The sequence below is a fragment of the Phyllostomus discolor genome, chromosome 5 (assembly GCF_004126475.2).
Source record: "Phyllostomus discolor isolate MPI-MPIP mPhyDis1 chromosome 5, mPhyDis1.pri.v3, whole genome shotgun sequence".
NCBI lineage: Eukaryota > Metazoa > Chordata > Mammalia > Chiroptera > Phyllostomidae > Phyllostomus > Phyllostomus discolor.
In genome coordinates, this window is record NC_040907.2 from 26,786,404 (window position 1) to 26,813,474 (window position 27,071).

Here is a 27,071-nt window from a genome sequence, read left to right on the forward strand (position 1 = left end):
GTCAGAGTCTGACTGACCACTGCTGTGACCCTAGTTGTGCCTGTTACAAAGTAGCAGGGTACCTAGCACAGAGGAGGAACTCAATGATTTTTTTCTGTGTATAAATAAATGAATGAATAAATAAAAGTGACAGATACTCTTAAAGTGCCTCCCACTAGAATTATTTAAGTACATATGTTTAGAGTCTTTAAAAGATTAGAAGTTTCTTGGGGCAGGAGTTGTGCCTCACACATGTATGCACTCTTTACCAAAAAAACCCATAAAAAAACAAAAACAAGTGGTTTGACATTAAGTTATTCCTTGTTTATTATAACCTTATGAATTAATATCTCAATTTTATAGATGGAGCAGCTTTCTTCTTTTCCTCCTCCTTCCTGTTTCCTCCCGTCTCTCCTCTTTCTCTAGGATGCATATGCGGTCTAGGTATTTCCTACCTCTAACTGAGGCATTTAGGTCTAACTGTAGTGGTGATTACAATAAAGGACAGGGAGGCTATTTGCTCTGGGTTGAACATATGCGAAGCACTCAAAAATACCTTTCGATGTTATGTCTGAATAAAGTCAAAGTTTGTGTGTGTGTGCTTGTGACAGTGTTTTTTGTTCAATGTAAATATTTAAAATCTGAAATTTTTGCACAATATTTTGTCTTGTCATTTTTCTTTCAAACATTCTAGGAGTCATAAAATTGGGAAGAGGCCCAGGCTCACAGAAATCAGATAACGTGATTAAAGTCTGACCCCCTAGTTAAAGGCCTAAGCCAGGACTAAAAAAACCCAGGATGTCTCCTTATTCAGAAGAGAGGCAACACTACTCCAAAACTGCCTCAAATGATTTCAGTATGGTCTATATACAGGTTAAGTTCATGGGATTTAGAGTCTGATGTGTTCCTTTCAAAGATACAACTACTTTTTGACCTTGGCAAATAATTCATTCAGCTTCTCATTTAAAAACTGGAGGCTATAATTGTATCTAACACAGAGTGTTCCTATTAGGATTAAATGAAAATGCACTTGAAGCATTCAATACATGCCTGGTATGTACTCAGTGTGCAGTAAATGGTAGTTCTTATTTTATAATAAGTCTATTTGTTGAATCAGTGACTCTAGCATATAACGCCTGCATTCAACTTGAAAACTGGAACTATCACAGTCGTTCGATTTTAGGAATGGGAGCTACAGAACTCGCCTATCCGCACCCCCTCTCCCCCCGGAATAAATCTTTATGGGAGGATAATCACTGGTTGGAAAATGTTAGCCTTGAGGCAACAAAGCTGATTCCCAGGCTAGAGGAGCAAGGAAACGAAGCCTCCCCTGCGGGGTGCAGCCACCGTGCAGAACCTTCCGTGAACCGAGTGGCAGCTGTCTGGGCACGCCCAGCATGGGGAGACGCTGCTTCAGAGGCCGCGTTTCAGTAGAGTGGAGCAGCATCTCCTCTAATTCCGCTCGCTTTATTCTCAGAGACCACACCCTACGTGCCGGAGGAAGGACTCCAAAACCGCGGGGCGGAAGCTTCGGTGAGGTCCCAGACCTGACCATCTATGGTCACAGATAGCACCGAACAAACAGGAAGTGGGGAGAGCTTCTTCTACCTACCCAGCGCAGGCAGAGCAAGCGAGCAAGGCAGTGGCGGGCACGCTCCGAAACCCGAGGCTGAGCCCCCCACGCTCACCCACCCTTTCCGTATACCCAGCTTCTGCAGGCCCTCTCAGCACACTGTTTAAGGACAACGACCTCTCTACGTCACAAAGGAGGAACCCCGAGGTACGCATGCCAAGAGGGAGGCAGAATTTAGCCTCTATAGTCACGCAGAAAAACCTACCCTTTCAGACCATTTTCGGACCGCCGTTAAGAGAAACCGGCCTTTGCCATTGGGCCCAAAATGACAGGAGAGTTAACCACTCACCTGTCCTCCTTCTCCGGAGGTGGAGTTTAGCCTTTAGTTTTGTCCCTTCATTGGTCCCATCGGTTGAAGGAGGCGTGACTAGCCTAGAGCACGCCCTCAGGGTAGCTTCCGTCCTGGGGGCGGGGCCTCCCGCTTGTGCCCTCCGGGCTAGCGAATAGTCTCCCGGGTGTGGTGAATAGGGGGTGGAGTCGCGAGCGGGGCAGACACACTTCCTCTCCGGCCCTTCTATAGACAGCTGTTTCAGCCGGCCGTTCATTTCCGGTGGGGGTGCCGCGCCCAGTGAGGGCCCGGAAGTGGGTCGCGCGGAGGTTGCTGGGCGGTTCTTGCCGGAAGTGGAGAGCGGCTGTTCGCTGTCCGGAGGTGAGGGAGAGCTCCGAGGTGAGGGTCTGCTGCCGGGTAGGGACTAGGATCCCCTCCGCGACCCACTGACCCCTATTGCGGTTAATGGCCTACGTTTCTGGCCTATGCGCTCGTAGTGCACCTTGCTGAGGGGGCTGGGGCGGAGGCCCTCAGGCCGACCTGGGATCCTGGGCGCGGTCTCTTGAGGTGGGGCCGGGGTGACCAACTGAATCGGGGTTTACTGGAGAGGCCCTTGCGCTTGGTTTCTCAGACCCGGTCATCATTCTCAGCGGAAGCCTGATTTCTAAGGTGTCCTAACTGAAAGGAACCATTGCACGGATGGGTAAATTGATCCCAGAAAGAAGAGGCTGGTCTACGATCACATAGCGAATGAGGGAAAGAATTAGAATAATGACTTAAGTTACTTAAATCTAAGCCCCAGATCCTTCTCACGTTCATGTCCAGGGAACCTCTCCGTCTTGGAGCGGTCTTTCGGTAGGTGTCCTTTCTTGGGCAACTGCAAGTGAGAGGCCACCAAGGTAAAGGCTGCTTGGAACTTCCTTTTTCTTTTTTGTAATGCAGCGTGTTTGGAATGCCTGGGGAGTTTTTAAAAAGAGAGGGGAAGGTGGTGCAGGTTCATGTATTTGCGCTCGGTGAGTCTTCTCTTCCACCTAGTCTGTTGCTCTTATTCTGAATAGTCAAGTTAACTTTATTGAAGGTGTTGCATACTTCTGGTGCTGAAATCAGATGGCTCAGCTTTGGTCTCGTCTCACAGCTAAAGGCTATAGAGGCCTTATTTAACCTATTTTTAAGTCATTTATTTAAAAATCTTTTGAGTGGAGATCTCTATGCACCTCACAGAATTAAATTTAGTACAAATGTGTTTATTCTGTCTCAGGCACTCTGCCACATCAGGGAATGCAGTTTTGAAACAACCAGCTAGAGGCTTTCATCAGGGAGCTAACTGTTTGCAGAGATGTTTAAGAAGTGGTTATAGCCCTGACCGGTGTAACTCAGTTGGTTGGGCATTATCTCACAAAGCAAAAGGTCACAGGTTGATTCCTGGTCAGGGCACATGCCTGGGTTGCAGGCTAGGTCCCAGTCAGGGCACGTTAGAGAAGTAACCAATCAATGTTTCTCTCACACAGACTGAACTTGGGGGAAACAAGTTCAGTTCCCCCCAAGGGGGAACATGGATGTTTCTCTCCCTCTCTCTCTTCCCCTTCCCTCTCAGAATAAGTAACTAAAACCTTTTTTTTTAAAAAAAGTAGTTATTAATGTGATGAGTCTTAGGAAAGAACAACAGAGAACTATGGAAGTATGGAACACAGGGCTCAGGAAAATCCCTTCTGCAGAAAGTGTAAGATGAATTTTGAAGGACGAATAGCAGTGAGCTCGATGAAGAGAGCATGACAACCTTTTAAAGCAGAGGTTAGTATCAGAACTGTGTCAGCTGAAGTTTTTTGTAGGGGTCCCTGTTAAAGTGAAAAGCGGGGCAGCCCAGCACATCTGTCATGCAATTACTTCTTGAGCCTTTAATATGTGTGAGGCACATATTAAATGAGGCTTTTGGCCCTGGTTGCAAAGCATACAGTTGTTCTCATGGAGTGGGGGAGGGATGGCTTGTAATGTTTTAGAGTACTGTGAGCTCAGGGTTATGAGACAATAGAGGAATGATATCTGAGCCAGGTTTTCAGGCTTTGAGGGGAAAATGGGAGGCTAAGTCTTAGCCATGTGGTGAATCTGGAAAATCTGGACATATGAAAGACATGACTAGTTCAATGAGACTGTAATTCTAGTAATGCTTGGAGAAGTGAGGAAATGGGAAGTGGTGGGGGTCAAATATGAAGATCTTGTAAACCATGCTAAGGAATTTGGATTTGACCCTGAAAGCTATGGGGAGACTTTGAAGGGTTTTATGCAGGAAAATGATGTAGTCAGATTTATGTTTTAGAAAGTCTGTCTGTCTAATGGGAAGAGATATGATGAGGAAGTAGACCAGTGGTTGGAAGCTGTTGCCATGATCTTGACTTGAACTAAGACAATGACAGTGGAAAGGAGGAGAGGAATCAGATTCGAGTGATATTAAAAACACGGAGTCCATAGAACTGGAGGCTGATTGCTGATAGGAGTGAGGAAATAAAAGTAGTCTGGGGTGATTGCCTGGTTTTATGGCTTAGGGAACTGGGTGGTACCATTTACCAAGATAGGTAATGTGAGAGGGAGGGATGAGTTAGGGAAGTAGCACGAAAAGAAAATTAATTTTGGGCATATTGAATTCAAGGTGTTTGCAGCACATCCAAGCAAAAATGTCTAATAAAGTATTCCGACTAGTGGGAACAGCGAGAGCAAAGATGTAGAGGCAGGAGTGCGTTCATGTTGTTCAGAGAAGTACTGGAAGTTGGAGTTTGTAGCAGAAGATCAGACCAGAAAAAAGACAGATGCCTGCCAGGTTATGAATGACTTTTGATGCCTAGTTTGAATGCATTTGTATTTTATTCTGTGACTGGCAGTTTGCTTATTGCATGAGTTGCTGCAGTCCAGCATAAAGAAAGTTCTGTAGAAATTCCCTGCCCTGGCCAGATAGCTCAGTTGGTTAGAGCATCGTCCCCATATGCCAAGGTCATGTGTTTGATCCTTCAACAGGGCACATACAAGAAGCAACTAACGAGTATAGCCTGTCATGCAAACTGAAATGTTGGTATTGTTAAGATTTGGTGAATATATTTTTGCCTTGAGGAGGTTAGCTGCTTAGTTTGTAAAATGTTTTGTTTCCATACTCAGGGGTGATCTTTATTCTCATTTTTTTTCTTGGTTCTCACCCTTTATCTTGGTTACATATACTTTTGTTTAGTTGCAATTATTTTTTTAACCAGTACTGAGCCTTTAAAAATTGACTTCCTCATTTCAGTTTTCCATGAAGCATTGTGAGTTAAAGATTCATTTTACTTAAAGAACAAATGCAAAGTGTCATTGGAAGTTGAACACTCTGGTTTGAAATTTAATCCTGAGATTCAAAATCTGAGGATTATCAAGCCATGTTTTACCTGGTCCTAGTGATCATTCCTTTGAATTGTCGTCATCAGTTTCTTTCTCTACTTCCTACTAACCTGGCTTTCATGCCTATACTTTAACTTATCTACCACAACCAAACCAATCTAATCTTAAAAAGAGTCATTTTCATCTCATTACCCTTCATTGGTTTCATATTGCCAAAGAATCAAGTCTAAACTCCATTGCCTGATTTACAAAATTCTCCACAACAGGACCCTTATCTTAATTAGTTGTCATTGGATGTTGCAGATTGACATTCTAATTTAGCAAGTCCTAAACTTCCATATTAGCATTTTATTTGTGCCTGTAGCACTTCCCTTATGCTCCTCATTACATTTAGGACAGGGTTTCTCAGCCTTGGCACAGTTGACATTTTGGGCTGAATAATGTTTTGTTGTGGGGTTTTCCTGTGCATTGTAGGGTTTTAGCAGTATCTCTGGCCTCTACCCATTAGAGGCCAGTAGCACTCCCTCAATTGTGACAACCAAAAATGTTTTCAGACAGTGCCAAATGTTTCCCAGAGGACAGAATTGTCCCTGAATGTGAACCACTGCGTTTAAAAGTATCATAGCCATAATTGTACAATGTCTTATCCAGCTAATTTCTCGAGGGCAGGCTCCATGGCCATGCTTAGCAGGCACATGAGAGGCACTGGATACCTTGCAATGAACAAATCATGTGTTTCATTGAGACGGCAAGAATTAGTGTTTATTCAAGGAACTCCTGAGTGGTCCTTGAAGGACTTGCCTTTTTTGGTTTGTTTTGTTTTGTTTCATCAGAGGATGTGATCTTGATAGAGGAATACTGCTGCTTTAGGCACTCACTTAGAAGAAAGTTTTGTGTTGACAGTGAAAATTGGGAGATTTATACAGGATGGGGAAAAGATAGGTTTATAGTTGTGAGTACATGAAACAGTTTATTCTTGTATGATTATTTATTAATTATTATTTTTCATACAAACAACTGCACCCTACTTTTGCCACACCTGGTATGCCCCCTATATTGGGAAATATATAAATTCCTGTTTTGTTCATGTTGCCTACATTTAGACAGTTTGGTTTAGTGGACAGGGATCATCATTTATTTTAAATTGCACATAGTTTATGATGTACTCAATGTTTATTTTGATTGATTAAACCGTTATAATTTTATCATCTTTAATGTAGCTACAGCATCTATCATGAAACTATTTTTTCTTGATAATAAAGAAGAAAAAGATTCATGAAAAGATTCATGGCTGTAAAAATATTCCCCACGTACAACACAGCTTTGTGTACCTTGCATTACCAAACTCGTCATGTCAGGCTTTTCCATCTGACTGGAAAATAGTTATAGTTGAAATGTTTCATGGAAGGAATGAGCTTCCTTTTTTGTTTTTTTTTTTCTTTTTTTTCCTCCAGAGGTCATAAAAATTCCTGTATTTAAGTTAATTACAGACTTACAGTCACATATCTTCATACATTTAATTGTAGCTGAGTCATGGCTAGGGACAAATGGCATGCTTGAATCTATCTTTATGTATGAGAATGGGAAATGCCGTTCTGTTTAAAGCAATTTCCCAGCTGAAATCAGCCAGTGCAGTTTTTCCTTATACAACATCAAAGATGCCTGCTAAATGCTCTTAAGCAATTAGTCCTTGTAATCCTTGAATGTGTGTGTGTGTGTGAGAGAGAGAGAGAGAGAGAGAGAGAGAGAGAGAGAGATGGAGAGAGAGGAACCCATTGCCACACAAAATTATCTGTTTGCCCCAGACCATTGAAACCACTAGTTCCCAAGTCTGACTTCAGCTTGTACACTATTACTAGCTTTACTCACTCCTGGAGTTTCAGATAGAGGACCATGTTAAGGAGGGAACAGGAGACTAGTGCTGATTATGAATTGGATTCTTTCCCTCCCTAGAAGATAGACCTTTCTTTCTCTTAATCTAAGCCTCAGGTGGCAATGACTCAGACACTAAATGTCATTGGTTTCATCAGTGAAACCAAATGCTTGGAGAAGAACAGTGGCTCCTGATTTGGGTTAGATTTAGATGGCATCTTTACTGGGGCAAAGTGGTGTCTGTTCTTTGGTTTCTGGGTGAAAACAGCCAACTTGTAAGTATCTCTTATTAGCATGTCTAGGTTTTGCTTTGTGACATGTTAGAGCTTGGTGTTGAGAATTACTATATTGTTAGGAGTAGAACTAACTAATAATGCCTTATAGCTCAGTGGTAGCTTTTAGAGATATGGCCAAGTGGAGCTCTTTTGTTTTCATTATAAAGAAATTATAGAACTTTCTTTTCTTTTTTTGCTCTTTTTAAAAATGCTTTTAGAAAGGCAGGAACAGTTTATTTTTATTTATTTATTTTAGAGAGAGGGGTAAGGAGAGAGAAAGAAAGGGAGAGAAACGATGTGCAATCAGTTGCCTCTCCCACACCCCCCAGCTGGGGACCTGGCCAGCAACCCAGGCATGTGCCCTGACTGGGAACCGAACCAGTGACCTTTCAGATTACAGGCCAGTACTTAATCCACTAAGCTACACCAGGCAGGGCAACAAATTATATAACTTTGTTAAAGAAAGTTTGGAAGGCAGAGGAGCAAATTATTCAAAACCTCATCACTCTGATGTGACAAATACTTTAAATTTTGTTTTCTTTTCCACAGTGCATTTAGCTATTCCGCTATAATCAGAAGTCTAAGCTAACACGGTAGTGAACATCTTCCCACCTATCATTTTTCCCATATTGGGATTACTTTCTTAGGATAACATCTAAGGAAGAGAATTACAAAGTCAAGGCCAAGATAAGCATTTTGAAACAGATCAGTTGTACTACCATAGAATACAGGCTGACCTGTATAGTTTCTTTCTTTTCATTTTCTCTTAAGGTTATGACTTAAAGGAACAACAACCAGACAAAGTAGAAAACATTTTAAGCGTAGCAACTTCCTACTCATAGAAATTCATACAACTGGCTTAATTGCCTGATAAGATGAGACAAGAACTGCAGGAGTAACCTGGTTCCATTTACTTCTGGATCATTTCCTTGAATAGGCAGAAGGAATTGGGTTGCTTGAATTATCAGAATGATGAGAGAGTATGAAGCAGCTTTGACAGATATCCCTAGCCATTTCTGATTTATCTGGATTTCAGACCACAAAAGAAATTGCTGGAGAATCAAGGTTCTAGTTTCTTTTTGCTCTGCATGATATCCCTCCAATAGCCTATTCATTTCTTTGCTGATGACTTGCAGATGTTGCTCTCCATCCTTGATCCTTCCCCAAGCTTTATTTCTTACTACTTACCAGACATTTCTACTGGAAGCTTCATCTCTTCACACTTTGCATATCCAAAACTGACCTTGTCTTTTCGCCCTAACTGGAACATTGTAGAACATGTTTCTGTTAATAGTGTCCTCATTCTCTTAGGCAACTGGGTTTGCATCTCTGGAGTCAACTTGGACTCCCTTCTCTGAATGCCACTGTACTCAGTAGTCAGTGCTACACAGTTATTAGTTGTTCTGTGTTTAATGCACACTTGTTTTGTGTGACCTCCAAGGGCGAACCAAGATCAGTGGGTGGAAGTTGCAGGGAAGCCAATTTTGCCTCCATATAAGGAAGAACTTTTAAATACTTTGAGCTGTCTGAATGTAGTGGGCTGCTTCCAGAAGTCTTGGGTTCTCTGCACTGAAGGCATTTGAGACAGAGGCTACCTGACTAACTGCTGGGAATGTTGAAAGGACTGTTCTGGCATCAGATGGTATTTTTACAAGATGATTTCTACACTCCCTATTAATAATCTTGAGAGCCAGTGCTTCAGTGGAAGGTAGCTTTGTTTGTCCTGCCAGACTCCCTTAGTGTAGAAATACTGTTTTACCATTCTTTTAAATTTTCATTAACACTCAATTCAGGTACTGGTCTCTTAGTTGCCTAAAACTAATTATTTGTAGGTTAATTGATTCTTTTCATTTGGTTTCTAATACCTGGTTAGACGCTAGATGTTGTGGATTTTTAACTTTGAAATATAAAAAACATTTTTTGTAGTGACCTCCTTATTTTACGATGAACACTAGTTTTCAACCTAACTTAGACCCTGGTATCTTCCATTTTTTCCATATCCCATTCTGTTTATCAGACACTATTTGTAAAATTTTGCTTTCATTGTATTATTCCTTCACTCAAAATTCTTAAATGGCTTTACAGTCATCACAACATCAAATACTGCATGGCTTTCGTTGCCCTCCATAACTTATCCAGTCTTATTTCCTATGATACTTCATGCTGCATGGTCTATGCAGGCTAACTTGCTTGTACTTTCTCTATGTAGCCTCCTTGTTCTCTCTTTGCTTCTGAATGCTCTGGAATATCTTCCTTTTTTTCTTTGACCTTTTCTAGCAAGATGCCCCACTTCCCTTCAGAAACCAGATTGCCTTCAGTCCTCATTGACTTCTGAGCTCTCATAGTCATTTACACTATATAATTCAGAAGCATACAATATTCTTCAAAGAAAAAGTTTTAGTATAAAGTCTGATACTCTGATGTTCCCTGATTCAGGTGAAGTTGGGATAATCTCTAAAAATACAGTCTTCAGTATTTATTACATTGACATTTCATCTGCGTTGTCCTTCTCAATAAGAGTAAAAGCTTCTGGATGACAGAGATCATGTGTCTTCTATTTCTTCAGTAGCTGCCACAGTGCTAAGCATTTTCATTTTATGAGCATCTTCTGTGTGTGAGGTTTTTTAATATGCTGCAAATGAATGGGGCTGGGGTTGAGAGGAAGAGAATGGACAAATATCCCTCCTCCTGGAGGTTTGCATTCTAGCACACAGTATGCAATAACAGTTTACATTTGAACGCATTTGAAGGCTCCCAAAGTAACTATCTATAAAATGTACTCCTTCAATCCTTACATCTCTGTGCTAGGTGAGGATCCATTAAATGGCTGCCTTGAAGTAATACAGTTAATATGTGGCAGAGTTGGGACTCAGACCTTGGTCTCCTGAATCCTAGTTTTATTTGGGTTTGTATAATTAGGACCACCTCTCTTTCTGAAGCTTTTATGATAAATGCTTAAATAGTTGGGAATCTGTATATTTATTTATGAAGCTTATATACAGTTCTTGGCTATTGTTAATCAGAATTGGTAAGGGACAATATTAGGTAGACTTTTCTGCTCTTGCAATTCTGTAATTTTTGGGAAAACCCTTATTTTAAACATTTGCCTTCCAGACATATGTCATCTAGCCTAAGTGTGAGAAATACTGGCCTCTATGGAGAAAATTGAAAGCTACTAATAATGTAACTAAAGACACCATAAAGAGGCCTTGAATTCACAGTACTGTGCTCAGCAAGCTGTGCAGATTGGATGCTCTGATGAACCACATAGTCACTTAAGTGCTTAAAAGCTATGTGAGGCAGTGGGAAGAGACTCAGACTAGGATTCAGAAAATTTGTGCTCCATACCTAGGTTCCCTGCCCACTGATTGGTTGATACCTGGCAGGCTTTTTCACTTGTGTCAGTTTCTTCATTCTAAAGAGGGGGATCAATATTTTCATAATATACCTCATAGAATTAAGTCTTTTTTAAAAAATGAAGTCTTAAAAGAAGCAACAGATAGGTGATATAAAGCATAGCAATAGGGAGTATTATTTTAAATTAATGTTATATAATCTAATAAACAAACTTATTTTCCTGTAGAGTTGGTTTGAAGATATCTATAGCAATGTGATGTTTTTGCCCAAGAAGGCAGAATTTATTTGAAAGATCAGGGTGTTTGTAAGATCCTAAAGCAGACAAGCAAACAAGACAAGAAAAGGGAGAAAAAACAACTTCTTCCCAAATCTGTTATAGAGAGAAGGCAGCCAAACTTGAGGGTAGAAAGCATAAAGGCCATTATTGTTATTTTTCCCCCCCTCTAAGAACGCTTAGACCAACTAGTGTTTAGAGCGCCTAGTACATCTGTAGTACTGGAATCACAAAGACAAGACCTGGTTCCTGCCCTAGGGTGGTTAATTGCCTATTGACTTTAAGTAAGTGATTTCAAACCTGTGTGTTAAATGTGTGGTAGAGATGAGTGCAGTGTCGTGGGAGCACACACTGGAAATGCTCCTTGAGGAGGTGATACCTTACCTAAGACTTAACGAGTGATAGGAGTTGCAGAGAGGGGGGAAAGCAGGCCTAACTAGAAAAGCTTCCTGGAGAAGGCAACACCTTAGGTGAGTCTTAGAAAGCAGTAGGAGTTCTGAGACTGGGGCAAATTGGGAAGGGAAAGCAACCAAGCAAAGATGATAGCATTATAAAGGCTTGGAAGTGAGAGAAAGCATGACTCTTTCTGGAAAATGCAAATTGTCCTGGATTACTGTGGTGTGCTGAGAAAAGGTGTGGCAAGAGATAAAACTGAAGGAGTGGTAGGCTTAAAGCAGGACCAGATTATGGAAACCTTGTTTGGACTTTACTCTGAATAGTATTAAAATAAAAATAAAAGACTGTCATAATTACATTTGCATTTAAGAGGGATCACTGTGGTACAATAATACGGAGACTGGATAAAGAAAGTGTATTACTGGAATTAGGGGAGGCTGGCAAGGAGGTTATTGCAGGAATATAGGCAGAGTCACAAAGACTTAATTTTCATCAATCAGGATGAAGGGAAGGGTAATTATTTAAAGAGACATGCAAGATGGAGCTGGTGGATTTCAATGACTGATTAGATTTGGGGAGTAGAGAAGATAATTTAGTTAACACTTAGGGAATTCTTACTATTTTTTATGACTGAGCCAAGTATCCGTACAGCTATTTCCTCTTTATTTGCATGGCAGCCTTTTGAATTTTGTATTGTTGTCTCCATTACACAGATAAGGAAGTTGAGGCTCAGAAAGACTGGTAACATGTATAGTCACAGGGCCAGTGAGTGCTGTTATGATGCAAACCCTGATCTGTCTGACTTCTCTAAAGACAATGCTCTTAACCCACTATACTTACTGCCCAGCAGTTCCCCGGTTACTAGCTTAGTCAGGTGATTGATGGTAGTGTTGGATTACTGAGACTGTGGGGCTTGAGGGTGGGAAGATGATGAGTTCTGTTTCAGACATTCCATCTTGAGATGCCTTTGGGACATCCATGTGTAGATGTCTAGGAAGAAGCTGGAGCTAAAATTCTGAGTCCTAGAAGAGTGGCCTGCACTGGATATGCTGCTCTGGGAGTTGTTGGCCCGTAGGTGGTTGTGGTGGTACCACTCGGCAAGCAGGCTGGGTGGTGCTACAGTAATGATAGTGGAAAGTTTGGGAGTGGACGTGACCAACCACCTAAAGAATGTGAATGTGTGGGAAGATAATGAGACAAGGCATGTTTTTTGGTCCCTTCAGTTCTGGACATTCTTTCCCATATCTCACATTTCGTCGCCACCAAGAACAAAAAAGTAGGTGTTGTTCTATATTTGGTTAGTGGTAGGATGAGATTAGCTATAAATGATAGCTGTATTGCCCTTTTCCTTTTGCTTAAGTTAGACAGCAGAACTGTAGCTTATATAGCAATTAAAACATACGTGAAAAGGGAAAAAGGAGCCAAAACCCTATGAAGCTGTATTAAGCGTTTAAGATTGGTAAGTGTTCACCAACCCTGGCAGTCTCTAGAGACATTTGTATTGTGTTTCCATGTTAACACCAGTCTCAACCTGTAGCTTCCATTGTGTATGAAGGGAAAATGTTTTAGAGCAGGTGCTGTTTGTTACTGGAAGATAGCTTGGTAGTTTATTGCATGTGCTGCTTTTTCCCTTGTGATTTATCAAGTATGGTAGATTGTATGTGAGTTTGTCCCTGGACAGTATGCAGCATAGGCATCATAACATAAGGGAGATATATTGGCTGCTTCTAGTCTTCTCCATCTATGAGTAGAGCAGAGAGTTAGAAGCTTCTGCTGCATCTCCAGGCCCAGGAATGGAAAGGTTTATTTGGTTTTCATTCTCATTTTTTCCTTTGATCTCTTTTAAACAACATTTTCTGGCAACTCATGGGGCCCAGAGAGACCAGAGTGCATACATAGAAAAGAAATAACAGGGATACTTTATCTTGTGAGCTGCTTATCTCTTCCACAGGAAGGACAGTGTGTTAAGTTGAGATACTCTGGCATGTCACCTTTGGGGGAATTGTAATTGCTATGGTCATTTTAGGCAGCTTCCAGGGAGTTGAGTCAATTCTGCTTCAGTTACCTGAACTAATTAATGCTTCGAAATGGATTCAAGTCAAGACTTGAAATATCTCCAAGTCAAGACTACTTTGATTGAAATGTCACTGATATTTATGAGATTAGTTATGATATCAAGCATTTTATGTATTTGATAACATTTAACATTTATTTATGTATATAGTGTGGGCAGCTTTCAGAACACGTGTCCATTGGAGTTTTGGGGTGCTATACTTCAGGTACATTAATTTCATAAATGTTTATTGAACATCTTCTACCTGTCAGTGGTCTGGATGGTAGAGCATAATAGGGAACAAGTCAGAGGAGGTCCCTTCTCTGGTGGAACATACTGTCTGTAGGCTAGTGGACTGAATGAGGCTAGTTCAGATAAATTAGTACTTGCGAAAGATCTGAAAGAAGCTCTGCTGGATGTGTCTGTTCTCCCCTACCTCATATCCAGATCCCACCCATTCTTACCTGAAGCCTGACTCAAGTGGCAGCTTCTCCATGCTGTGCTTATCAGATCCTTTCAGCTGTTCTCTTCTCTGAAATCCTGTTACTCTTAGGTCACCTGAAATTTTTTTTCCTATTTTACAGTTGTTAGTTAATGTGCATGTCAAGTGCCCTGTATTAATTATAAGTTATTGAGGGCATGATTATATCTTATTCATCTTGGTTTGGGGCATTCATGTGCAGGCAGCAAGATGTAGGAAAAACACTGAAGTTAGAGCCAGGCTTGAATTTGAGTACTGGCTTCCCTATTATCTCATCATGTGATCATAGGCAAGTCACTTAACTTCCTTGAAATTAAGTTTCCTATTGTTAAGAGTGTAATAATTTTCCTTCTGTGCCTGAATACCTTTTGAAAGGCACAAACTAAGATAATAAATTTGACTATACTTTGTAAATTCGAAATGTTGTGGTATCATAAATATTCAGTAAATATTTGAGTAAAATTTGCTTTCAGTGAATACCTTTTCCTGGGTAGTTCTCTTGTTTAATGAGGTCTTTATGATTTTGCAAACATGCTGGACTACTTTTCCATCTTATTTTATTATTAAATGATTCTGTTCCTCAGAATTGGCATCCTCTTCACCACAAATAGTACTGTCTTTTCCCCTTAGGTATGTGCGTAATATTAAAACAAAAATGAGGGGCTGTGCTTATGGCTTCCCTGGGGGATGATTACATGTACCCAGCGTGTGCCACCTACTCGTACCTGTACCCTTAGCCTTACCGGTCCGCCGCCAAGGGCAAGGGCCTAGCAGGCGGAGGCAGCTGGCGGCCACGCAGCAGGGCCTACCCTCCCTCGGCTTCCTCCTCCTCCTCCTCCTCAGCCAGGGCAGTCCTGCAGTCATTCCCCAGCAAAAAAATAAAAAATAAAACAAAAATGACATGTGATCTGTTTCAACAGGTGGTGGTACATTATGGCTGACATGCAAAATCTGGTAGAGAGATTGGAGAGGGCCGTGGGCCGCCTGGAGGCAGTATCCCATGCCTCTGACATGCACTGTGGGCACGGAGACAATGCTCCCAAAGGTAAGCAGTGCTCAGTTCAGCAGAATACTTTGAGTGAAGACTCAGTGTCTTGGCCTGAAGTTTTCTGTCACAGTGTATTCTCTCCTTTGGAGCTAACTTCCCAAAATGCTTAGTCTAGAAAGTTCATTGCCTGTTATTCGAATTGCTGTGAACAGATAAGGGAGGAAGTGACTTGTGCAGAGAGGCCTGTGGTTAAGTTATTTTAATGCAAGAACTTCCTGCTTGTGTGCTATTTCCTGTTCTTTCTTTAGCAGAATGACTCCAGTGTAAGACAAATGACAAGTGATGTTAAAATTTTCTCTCTGAAAATAATTGGCAAATTGGCTGTTTGGCATATGCCCCAACTGAATCATGGAATGTTGGAGCCAAAAGAAACCTTGGGGATCATTATGTTTATTTTCATTTTATGTATAAAATTAAGCTCAGAGAGGAAAAAGGTCTTAGTTAAGGGAACACAACCAGTTAGCATTGGTGTTGGAACTGGAACCTAGGTTTCCTGACTCATGTTCTAGTATTCTGTTACTGGGTAGCCTTGCCTCTCCAGTTTCATATGGAAGTGCCTTTTAACAAATCATTGAGTTTCTGCTGCATAACTGATTGTTTGTGGTGGGTCTGTCTGCAGCCGGAGCAGTTCCTTATGTGCAAGCCTTTGACTCACTGCTTGCTGGTCCTGTGGCAGAGTACCTGAAGATCAGTAAAGAGATTGGAGGAGATGTACAAAAACACGTAAGGATGTTTGGCCCATTTTTCCCTCTTTTAAAACGTACTAATGGCTTTCTTCAAATCCTGATCATCCTTGGTTTAAGAGCCTCTTGCAAGGTTCTTGGCTCCTTTCTAGCCAACTCTTGCCTAGGGTTCAGTCCAGGCACTGAAACTGTTCCTCAGATTTTTCTAGGCCCCCTGCTTTTATCACATAATCTGTGTGGGCTTCTTTTATACAGATAACTTGCTTTGTGCATAAAACATGGCTCAGTTCATCTTTGTAGGGAGAACTGCTACCAGTCTCATCCCAATGTGTTATGTAACCAGGCCTTATTCAAAAGAGTCATTGTCATGACTTAGCATTTCTGAAACTGTGCTTTATAGTTATTGGTTATGCTAATGTGAGTTATTTTCACTTGTCCCACAGCAAGAGTATAAAGTAGACAATAACAGGTTCTATTCCACCCACTTCCCTGCATGTGCTGCCACCAACGTCGTCACCACCACCCCACACTCACATATATATTTATTCTCTCTTTGGGACCCAAACTCTTCTTGCTAGTCTTCCAAGTGATTCATTGTAAGCAGTAACCATGTTTGTGATCTTCCTGGCCCTTCAGCAGGATTGCTTGCTTGATCTTTGAAGATCTATTTTGAGCCTCTTATATACCATCTGTTAGCAGAGTGTTAGCTCTGGGGAGTGGAACTGGGACTTAGGTAGGAGTGCTGGGGGCTTGCATTTTTACTTTATACAGTCTGTAACATTTGAAAAAAAATGAAAACACATACTTTTATATTTTAAAAATGCAAGTCCAGAAGAAAAAGATTACCTTACTTGAATTTTTATGTTTTAATAGTGCTTATAGCCCCATGTTTTTTAAACATTTTTTGACTATGACCCTAAATAAGAAAATACATATTTGTAACATATGTTTCACAAAATAGTGCTTATAGTACCTGTACTGCACTTTTTGAGGGGAAATAATTTCAAGTTGATGTACTGTACTTCCTGTTTTATTTTGATCTACTTCATTTAATAAAGTACAGGTTATGGCTCACTAAGTTGATTCAATTAGTTACCTATGAGTGGATCATGATCCAACATTTGAGAAACAGCTTTAACCTCAAGGAGTAAATGCCTGGAGAATTTAGGCATAAATGTAGGCCTTTGCCTTTATTTCTGTCTGGTTTTTGGTGATGAGATGCAGGAGGGATTTTTCAGTGAACTTCATATCACACTGCATGTGCATTTGCTAATTTGATTTCACTAAGGTTAGCCCTCATTATCTTCGTTTCCTAGATATGCATCCCTGATTAGTTCCAATAGGAACAGTTGTATATATAATTCTGCTATCAGTCCCTGGAATCTGGAATACCTGAGGAAAGCAATGTGGAGTGCCTGGGTTACTACCAAAGTACATGGAAGTGGAGGTTTCAGGTTATTCTTATCAGTACCTCTTGAGCTGTAATGTGTCATTGAGAGCTGATTCTTTTCCTTTCCGGCAGGCGGAGATGGTCCATACAGGTCTGAAGTTGGAACGAGCTCTCTTGGTTACAGCCTCTCAGTGTCAGCAGCCAGCAGGTGTAAGTTCACTACCAGTTGGTTTTGTTTTGGTTTGATGCTTAGGAGAAGTTGAGAGATTTCTGCTGCATTGTCACAACATGCTAGAATAAACCTACCAGCCTCATGTATGAACACACCAATTTCCAGCAGTAGAGTCAGACTCTGGGAGTGGCCATTGAGTATTTATTGGGCTCTACTAGCCTTTCATTTTACCTAGGATTGTAGTTACCCCTGGGAGTTTGCTGTTTGTCTCCCCCACCCCCGCCCCATTTTTAAGAGAACATTTATTTAGAAAGTCACAGAGGTAGAAAAAGTGAGCCGTAGAAGAAATGGGCTCAGGAAACGAGTTACAGAGGCAAAAGAAGGGCCCTTGGAGCTTAGGGGAGAGAGAGAGAGGTAAGGAAAATGGTGCCTGTGGGGAGGAGGTGGGGAAAGATGTGGGTATGCTCCATATGGAAAGCCATGCTGCTTTCCTTAATATACAGCCTCTTTTTTTAGCCTCTTGGTCAAAGCTAAATTCATCACACTGTCCCTTAAGCCCTTTGGGTACAAAGAGTGGTTCTCTTGCTTCACTGTGAAATGGGCTCTAATAATGCTCTGGAGATTCTAAAACTTTTAAATTACTGCTTTCTCCCCTTTAACTACTTCTACCTCCAAATTTTATGCTGCCAAGGTGTAGAAATGAATTAGAGAAAGTTTAGATTTTTCTTGGAGCCAAAGATTTTAGTTTTCTTCTGTCTTTTTACATTTGTCTTTTCCCGGGCAGGGGGAAGTAATGTTGTACTAAAACCTTTGACCCTCTGCATGTCTAAATAATATAAAAAATAGCATAAGATAATGTTAAATATATTGGCAGCTAATTATTAATTTGTCTTGAATGGTTAAGGCATTTTGTTTAAACCTCTTCTTTAAAACAAAACAGGCAGCTGAGACACTGTTTTATTTCCCTTGCTTTAGACTAGGGACTGGTAAACAACAGCCCGCAGGCCAAATCTGGTCTGCCACCTATTTTGTAAATGAATTTCTTTTGGAACACAGCCATGTCCATTCTTTTATGTGTGGTCTGTTGCTGCTTTATGCACTACAACGGCAGAGTTGAGAAATTTCAACAGAGACTGTATGGCTTGCAGAGCCTTGAAATGCTTACTGTTTGGCTCTTTACAAAAAGTTTGCTGACTCCTGCTTTAGACTTTTGTCATGCTAAGAGCTGATAATTGAGGTGTTCAGGAAACTGAGCTCTGGAGAAAGGATAAAAACACAAACACAAGATTTATTTATTTATTTTTTGCTAGGCTGCCTACTCACTTGCCGAACCCTGTAATTACATTTTATTCAACAGATCTCTACTCAGCAGCTGCTATATGGCTAGCAGTGTGTTGAAGGGTATAAGGATTATAAAAAAGGGCTAATTCAAAACCCTTGTTTTTGAAGAATTAATGAGGGACAAAAGCATATTCACATGGATTCATTAACAGTTTGTACTGGGGTGTGATACGGTGCCAAAAATGGGTATGCTGACAATGAATGCCATAGGAGGCCAGTGTGGCTGGAGTTGGAGGGGCTGTTGCTCATGAAGCATGAAGAACATTTGGATAGACCATCATGAGTAAAGCCCAGAAATGATCTAGTATCTCCTGTTTAGTGCGACAGAAAGGAGACTGAAATGGTAAAATTCTGTGATACAGCCAGAGTATGAATCCTGATCATGAAGAACCATAAAATCCAGCCTGAGCGGTTGGAACCCTGTGAGGAAAAAGAGATGATAAGCAGTATTTTAGCCATATGACTCTGTGCACAGTGAATACAAAGTTTATTTGGATGTTCACTGTAGTCCATAAAGAATTCTTCCCTTCAGAATCACAGCTGACCAACCTATAAAAACTTTTATAGAAAGACTCTAACGTGAATCTTTTCCTGCATCTTTTTCTAGAACAAGCTTTCTGATTTGTTGGCTCCCATCTCAGAGCAGATCCAAGAAGTGATAACGTTTCGGGAGAAGAACCGAGGCAGCAAGTTGTTCAATCACTTGTCAGCTGTCAGCGAAAGTATCCAGGCCCTGGGTTGGGTGGCTATGGTGAGCACAGCAGCTTCTGTGAGAGGGAAGGGATAGGATGAAAAGATACAGGGATAGGGCTGGACAGGCTCTGAGTAACTGACAGCTTCTCTTTCTCTAGGCTCCCAAGCCTGGTCCTTATGTGAAAGAAATGAATGATGCCGCCATGTTTTATACAAACCGAGTCCTCAAGGAGTACAAAGATGTGTAAGTCCAGCCATTCCTCAAAGGATAAGGAACAAATCCAGCTAGATACTTGCTAGCATAGTGCTTTGGGGTTAAGGCTGCCCTTGACTGCTGTGTTGGTTCTCCTATCTCAGGGCTGCTTTCTGGAAAGTTTGGTAGAAACTGGTTCATGCAAGGTGCATTTGCAAGCAGGATGTGTTTATCCTTCTACTTGTGCTTCTCCAGGGTTTGTAGAGGCTCTTTTAGTCTTTTAATGCATACTCTTCCAGGTTTAGTAGATTTTGCTGAAGATAAAATGGACTATTGCAGGGGTGGCAAACACAAGGCCCACTAGTGGAATTTCGCCTAGCACCTTGTTTCTACCCTGTAGCAGCGCTGAGCTCTCGCTTAACTGTTAAGGAGTAGTTACACTTATACAGTCCTACAATTATATTCAGCCCTTTGCACGTAACAATAAGGCTGATATGGGCGCCAGTGAAAAGGAGTTTGATACCCCTGAACTAATTTCTTTTAATTAGCCAGTTGAGATAAGGTTTTGTTCCGTTGTGGAGGATTTCCAGCTGTCCCAGTGGCAAAGTTTTCAGTGAGATTTACTAGGAAATTACCCTGACTGTTGATGTGGTCAGGTAAAGTGAGAGGAAGGCTGCCTACCCAGTGCAGGTATTAAGTAAGGGGAGTCATTGTATGGAATAACTGTAGGTAGGGCTGCGTAGCTACCCAAACCCTCTCTTTCTTCCGTTCATCATCAGTTAACCAACATTTGTGAAGTAACTACTATGAAGGAGTATGCTTTTGTGCGTGTGAAGTATGTCCCAGAACACCAGGCACCTCCTCAGTGCTTCCAGGAACCTGGAATTAAGCGTCACATGTTTTGATTATACCCCATCACTTTATAGTTGAGGAAATTAGGACTTATCCTAAATAACCATAAAGTCTTCCAACTCATATATAAGAAGAGAGGAAACTTGAATCATACTGCAATACTATTTCTATCATTTAATGCTGATGAGTTCTTCCTAAAGGGAATTTTTTGTTTTTGAGGAGGGGCATATTTTGACATAAGGCACTGGGCTATAGCCTTGGGAGTCCTAGAGTACCATAGCGATGCTCAAGAGATCCCCTTTATTATGGGTTCATGCACAGAATGACTGCTTTTATCAGTTTTATGTATTAGGTTCTTCTTAAGGTCTGTGAAAAACATTTGCTACTTAAAAGAAGTTGTTTAAAGAATACTGCTGTAAGAGAAAGAGATATGATCTGAAGTCTTTATCCTCATGGACTTCAGTCTAATTAGGGAATGGCTTTAAAAAAAGAAAAGCTTAGTGATGATAGAAAAGTTGCTATTGAGCATAGCCTAAGAAACACCAGGGAGGAGGCTGTGAGCTCACAGAAAGGAGGGGTTATGGAATCACTATTGTGATGTATCCTGACTGTGGTGAATTCTTTAAATTTTCCAGGGATAAGAAGCATGTGGACTGGGTCAAAACTTACTTGAGTATATGGGCAGAGCTGCAGGCTTACATTAAAGAGTTCCATACCACCGGACTGGCCTGGAGCAAAACGGTCAGTGAATCCTCCCTTTTATCCGTCCAAAACAGGATCCACAGGCTTCTTAGACTTTGGTACCACAAAGATTTAAGAGGAGGGTAGAAAGAAGGAAAGAAGGAAAGGGGGAAAAAAGAAAGACTAAAGAAAGCAAGGGTTAGAGAAGGCATATTCATTTCTGTTCAATTTAAGTAAACATGGGTGAGGGATAGTGATTGGGCTGGAGGGGAGACAGATGAATGAGCTACATTATCCCAGCTCTCTTGAAACTTAAAAATATAGATACAAAACCCCAACGTGAATCACCAGGCTAAATGCTTTAATAAAGATACACTACAGAGTATGAGAAAGAAGAATGAATCTCACTGGGAGAAATTGTACTGAAGGGGTTTACTCTGATCTGAGACTTTTTGCAAGTTATAAGGCCAGTGAGAAGTGGGAGAAATGGGGATACCAGCAAATAGCATAGCTTAAACAAAATAAATACAGAGTAAATAGAGACATTAGTCATCTCCAGCTTCAATAAAGAGTGATAGTTGGACTTTTAAGAGAAAAAGCAGAGAAGGAAGGTAGGTTGAGACTTTTAGACTTTATAACAGGTGATAACTATCATAGATATTTGAGTAAGAAAGTGATAATGATCATGTTTGTCTTTAAGAGAGTCTCAGTTTATAGGTTAGGAATAAGGGCACATGCTCAGACTCTGGAAGTGCTCATGGTGCTAAGGAGCTGAAAGAAAAGAATTTGCTCTCCTGGCTGGCGTAGCTCAGTGGATTGAGCGCGGGCTGCAAACCAAAGTGTCGCAGGTTCGATTCCCAGTCAGGGTACATGCCTGGGTTGCAGGCCATGACCCCCAGCAACCGCACATTGATGTTTTTCTCTCTTTTTCTTTCTCCCTCCCTTCCCTCTCTAGAAATAAATAAATAAAATCTTAAAAAAAAAGAATTTGCAGGAGATATAATCAAAAGAAAAGAAAGATTTAATGAGATTGAGGGGGTTGAAAGACTCAGAAGATTGAACAGTCAAGCTTGGGTGCTAATGTCTTTCACTGAAATAGAGACAAGGGGGTAATTGCACAGGTAGGGGAAGGAGCAGGAGATGATGAACTCAGTCTTGGACTTGTTGAGTCTGAGATACTGGTGATACACTTTAGATTTTTAGAAGTATGGGTTTAGAGCTGGAATTAGGTAGAGGCCAAAGGAAAAATGCGAGGTTGAAAAGAGCTGGGTTGGATCCTTGGGAAGTGGTCAGAAGGAATAAAACCAAGCTTTATTGGATAGGGAGCTACAGTGGGTACCCGGTGTACCTTGGACACATGTAGGAACCGATTGGAAATGGTAGGGAGGGGAAGAGAGGATGACTCTGTTGTCTGTACTTATTTTTCCAGGGGCCTGTGGCAAAAGAACTGAGTGGATTGCCATCTGGACCCTCTGCTGGATCAGGTCCTCCTCCCCCACCACCAGGCCCACCTCCCCCACCGATGCCTACCAGTTCAGGGTCAGATGACACTGCTTCACGCTCAGCACTGTTTGCGCAGATTAATCAGGGAGAGAGCATCACACATGGTAGGTGAATACTTTGGCAAGAAGAGTTGGTATACTAAGTAGCTTGCTTGGGTCAGACCTTACTAACTAGAGACTGGACAAGTCTATAACTAGAACTCTGGTTGTGTCTGGTATAATTAATTTGGGGTGTCATATTAAAGTTGCCCAAAAGGACAGCAAAGTTGGCTTAAACAGAAATGGAAATTAGGGGATTATAGATGTGGGAAGCTCTCCACCTCATAGGAGGTATGCTAGGCCAAGGCATAGTGTCATCAGTTTTTCCCTAGAGCTTTTTACATGTCACTACATGGTCTGTCTGGGATGTCATTGTGTTGGGGTTGATTTCCTCAGAGGACATAAAATAGTCATGGGAAATTTGCGTAAGAATTACCTAATATTGGTACAGAGAAAATAGACATCCTTATATACAGCAAGTGGAAGTCTAAACTAGACAGCCTTCTTTTAGGGATCTACCTATAAAAATATCTAAAATAAATCACAAGTTTTATAATGTTATTTATAGTAACAAAAAATGCTATAACCTAAATATCTGACAGTAAGGAAATCGTTACCTATAGTGTGTCCTCTTGGTGAAATACTGTGCCGCCATTAAGTCTCTTTCTATAGTAAACCAAACAGTGTTTAAGAAAACTCCAGAACTGGTAAAGCTAGAAAGCCACTCAGTGTTGGTTATATAGTATGTTGGGCCATGTCTGGGAGCAGGAGCAAGGAGTTGGACAGTCTACTAAGGGTAGTAATGGAATCTTTTCCCTAAAATAAAAAACAAAACAAAAACAAAAAAAAACATTTTAGAGACTAAATTAACATGAAAAATTTTTATTAAAGTATTAACTGGTTAAACTAAATCGAACAGTGTGTATGGCTATAACCAAATAAAAAGCAGCTATCAATAGAGGAAATTACTAGGAGAGTTTCAAATGTTAACACTGATTTGGAGGGACAGTGGGTTAGCTGTGGGCAAGGATTTTTTTTCTTTTTATAAATTTTCTTTACTGTTACGTGTTACTTTTTCTTCCTCTGTTGCTTTAAAAACTATATTCTTTATTTTTTTAGTCCTCATCTGAGGACATGGTTATTGATCTTTAGAGAGGGGAGGGGAGGGGGAGAGAGAGGGGGAAAGATCATCAGTGTGAGAGAAACATCAACCAGTTGCTTCTTGCTTGCTCTCTGACCGGGAACTGGACCGAACCTGCAACCATGTGCTCTGACTGGGAATCAAACCCATGACCTTTCGGTTTATGGGACTATGCTCCAACCAACTGAGCCACATCAACCAGGGCTACATCTCTTTTGGGTATATATTTGGTATGTGTCTTTCTAGATCTTTTTCTCTCCATTTACGTACTCCCCCCCTCCCCCCCATACAACCATGTTTTATTTTTTTGAATGGAACTATATAAGTTAATCTTGGAGTAGAAGAGAGATTATAAAAGTGCATCTGTAGTCCTGGCTGGTACGGCACCAGCCTGCGAACTGAAAGGTTGCCAGTTTGATTCCCAGTCAGGGCACATACCTGGGTTGCCGGCCAGATCCCCATTTGGGGGTGTGCAAGAGGCAACCCATCCATGTATCTCTTGCACAGCAATGTTTCTCGTCTCTTTTCCCCTTCCCCTCTCTCTAAAAGTAAATAAATAAAATCTTTAAAAGAAATTTCCTCATTTAAAAGAAAGTGTTTCTCTAAAATTGGTTTTGAGATAACATTTCAAAGGCTCTAGTTTTTGACATTTTTGTTAAGGATCAGTCTAACTTCTGATAGCAGAAGTTAGTTATTGCCTCAGTCCGAAGCCCTGATATGAAGGACAGAAACAAGGCAGCTCATTGTTCTTACAGCCCTGAAACATGTATCTGACGACATGAAGACTCACAAGAACCCTGCCCTGAAGGCTCAGAGTGGTCCAGTACGGAGTGGCCCCAAACCATTCTCTGCACCTAAACCAGGAGTCAGTCCGTCCCATAAACCAGCCACAAAGAAGGAGCCACCTCTACTTGAACTGGAGGGCAAAAAGTGGAGAGTGGTGAGTTAATAAATGCCAGGACCAGGAAAACAAGGAGTGGACAGGGTTTCAACAGAGCACAGCCAAATGAATGTAGCATTCTGGCTTAGATTTCAAGAAGGAAAATTTGGGGTAAACTGGGGGGTGGTGTGTGCTTAGTGATGAGGTTGTTGAAAAGGGGTATCTCTTTTACAGGAAAATCAGGAGAATGTTTCCAACCTGGTGATTGACGACACAGAGCTGAAACAGGTGGCTTACATATACAAGTGTGTTAACACGACATTGCAAGTCAAGGGCAAAATTAACTCTATTACAGTAGGTGAGTTTTTGTTGTCCTAGGCAGGCTCTGTTTTAGAGCCTGAGTTCCTAAGATTCTTAAATATATTACTTTTCTTTAAAGTTACACCGTTGACTTGCTCCCTTTCTCCTCCTAGATAACTGTAAGAAACTCGGTCTGGTGTTCGATGATGTGGTGGGCATTGTGGAGATAATCAATAGTAGGGATGTCAAAGTTCAGGTAACTCAATATCTTGGCTCTTTCCTTTGGTCCCTGAGGAATTAATTGAGAGAGACACAGCCGACCCACAGATGTTGCCTGGGTGGGAATCTGATTCTACAAAGTCTGTAAGCTGAGCTGCTTTGGATGTGGCAGGAGAGGAGCTGGCTCTTAGAGTGAGCTCTTTCCAGCACCCATCCCAGCCTGCCCTCAGTATCCAGTATCTGCTGAGCACCTGTGCGCTTCTTATGTCGTTGCTGAATCATGTAAAACAGTGAAAGCTTTTCCTGCAAATTACCATTGTTCTCCCCAGCTGCTAGGACTTACGTTCTTGGTGTTCTCTGCAGGTAATGGGTAAAGTGCCAACTATTTCCATCAACAAAACAGATGGCTGCCATGTTTACCTGAGCAAGAATTCCCTGGATTGTGAGATAGTCAGTGCCAAATCTTCTGAGATGAATGTCCTCATTCCTACAGAAGGCGGTGACTTTGTAAGTTTCTTGATCTTTTTAGTATGATCTAAAAACAGAAGGGACTGAAGACTCCTTACATTAGACAAAGCTAGTTGATAGACTTTCTGTACTGAGGGGTCAAACCCAGTCATGGAAGGTGTGCCGCCTGCCAGTGACGGCCATGCTTTTTCAGGTGAGTTTCTCTCACTACATCCTACCTGCTCTCAGAGCGTAATGGAAGCAAGCATTGGAAGAGAGGTCTAAGATTAAACCCCAACTTCCATTTGTTAGCTCAGACTTCAACATGTTGTTTCTTTATTTGCAGAATGAGTTCCCTGTCCCTGAGCAGTTCAAGACCCTATGGAACGGAAAGAAATTGGTCACCACAGTGACAGAAATTGCTGGATAAGCGAAGTGCCACTGGGTTCTTTGCCCTCTCCCCTCACACCATGGGATAAATCTGTATGAAGACGGTTCTTTTCTAGATTTCCTCTACCTTTCTGCTCTTAAATTGCTTCTCTGCTTTGAGAAGCACAGCTACCTGCCTTCACTGAAATATACCTCAGGCTGAGATTTGGGTGGGATAGCAGGTCAGTTGATCTTGTGCAGGAAGGCGCAGCTTTTCCGTATCAGCTTAACCACACCTCCAGTCCATTCTTAAGGAACTGCAAACCAGGACTGGTGTGTTTCAGCTTTCAGCCTTTGGGGATTATTCCACCAATAAACAGTTTGGGGGGAAGAATAACGCAGTCCCCAGGAATTAACAGCTCAGAAAGTTCACACAAATTAATCTTTCCCTAACAATGAACATGAAGGTAATAGAAGCTGGTGTGATCCCAAGGTGGTTCTTCTAACCAGACTAATTTTTCACTGTTGACAACTGAGGCAAGGGTTGCACTGGACCAAAGGCTGAGGCTTGGCCATCTAGCATTCCAAGCAAAATTGTTTCCTCCAAGTATTCATTTCATTCTGCATTCCATCCTGGCTCCACCTGAACCTGAGACAGTACGCTTTCCTATACTGGCTGCTGTGACAGTGCCCTGCTCCCAGGCCAGTTAAAGTAGTCTTGGGCCCTTTCTTTCTCTGGGATCTGTGCCAGCACGTTCCTATAGAAATGACTTAAAAAGAGAGGGGAAAAACACCATTCCAAGCAATCGGGCATTCCTTCCTCCTTCCATGCTAGGTGCCTGTCATCCATCTTCACTGTCCCCTTTGCCTTGTCGTGCTAAACAGCTTTTGGCTTCCGTCCAGGCACCTGAACAAAGGACTAAAATCTCTACTGCAGGCTGGTTTTAGGTCTTATGTAAGAATCTCGCACAGCATTGCAAATGTAAATTTCAGTTTTTCCCCCTAGGACAAACAGACCAAAATATGCAACTTTTTTTTTGGTGGGAAGAGAGATTGTCCTGTGACTTCTACCCATTTTCTGAGGCCTGTAGAAATAAACCTTTATGTACTTAAAGTTATACAGAAAATAGAATAAAATTAATACCAAACTTGCTTAGTATTTACCTATAATTG

General features: G+C 41.4%; 1 protein-coding gene across 3 annotated transcripts; it reads left to right on the forward strand.

The window, feature by feature from the left end:
- The first annotated feature begins 1,800 nt into the window (after positions 1-1,800).
- Positions 1,801-27,050, forward strand: CAP1 (cyclase associated actin cytoskeleton regulatory protein 1). 3 transcript variants are annotated; one of them, XM_028513847.2, is made up of 13 exons: positions 1,801-2,261; positions 14,869-14,993; positions 15,616-15,719; positions 17,202-17,279; positions 19,190-19,333; positions 19,434-19,519; positions 20,956-21,061; positions 22,431-22,608; positions 24,439-24,623; positions 24,798-24,921; positions 25,037-25,119; positions 25,446-25,589; positions 25,876-27,050. In XM_028513847.2, exons 2-13 carry the CDS (start codon positions 14,882-14,884, stop codon positions 25,957-25,959), a joined length of 1,428 nt encoding a protein of 475 aa, XP_028369648.1. In that variant the 5' UTR covers positions 1,801-2,261; positions 14,869-14,881; the 3' UTR covers positions 25,960-27,050. The 3 variants fall into 3 exon arrangements, with proteins under 3 accessions (XP_028369648.1, XP_028369647.1, XP_028369645.1); XM_028513846.2 differs by having other exon boundaries at positions 2,079-2,279; positions 25,876-26,678; XM_028513844.2 differs by lacking the exon at positions 1,801-2,261 and adding an exon at positions 2,263-2,279 and having other exon boundaries at positions 14,872-14,993; positions 25,876-26,678.
- Positions 27,051-27,071: the final 21 nt, after the last annotated feature.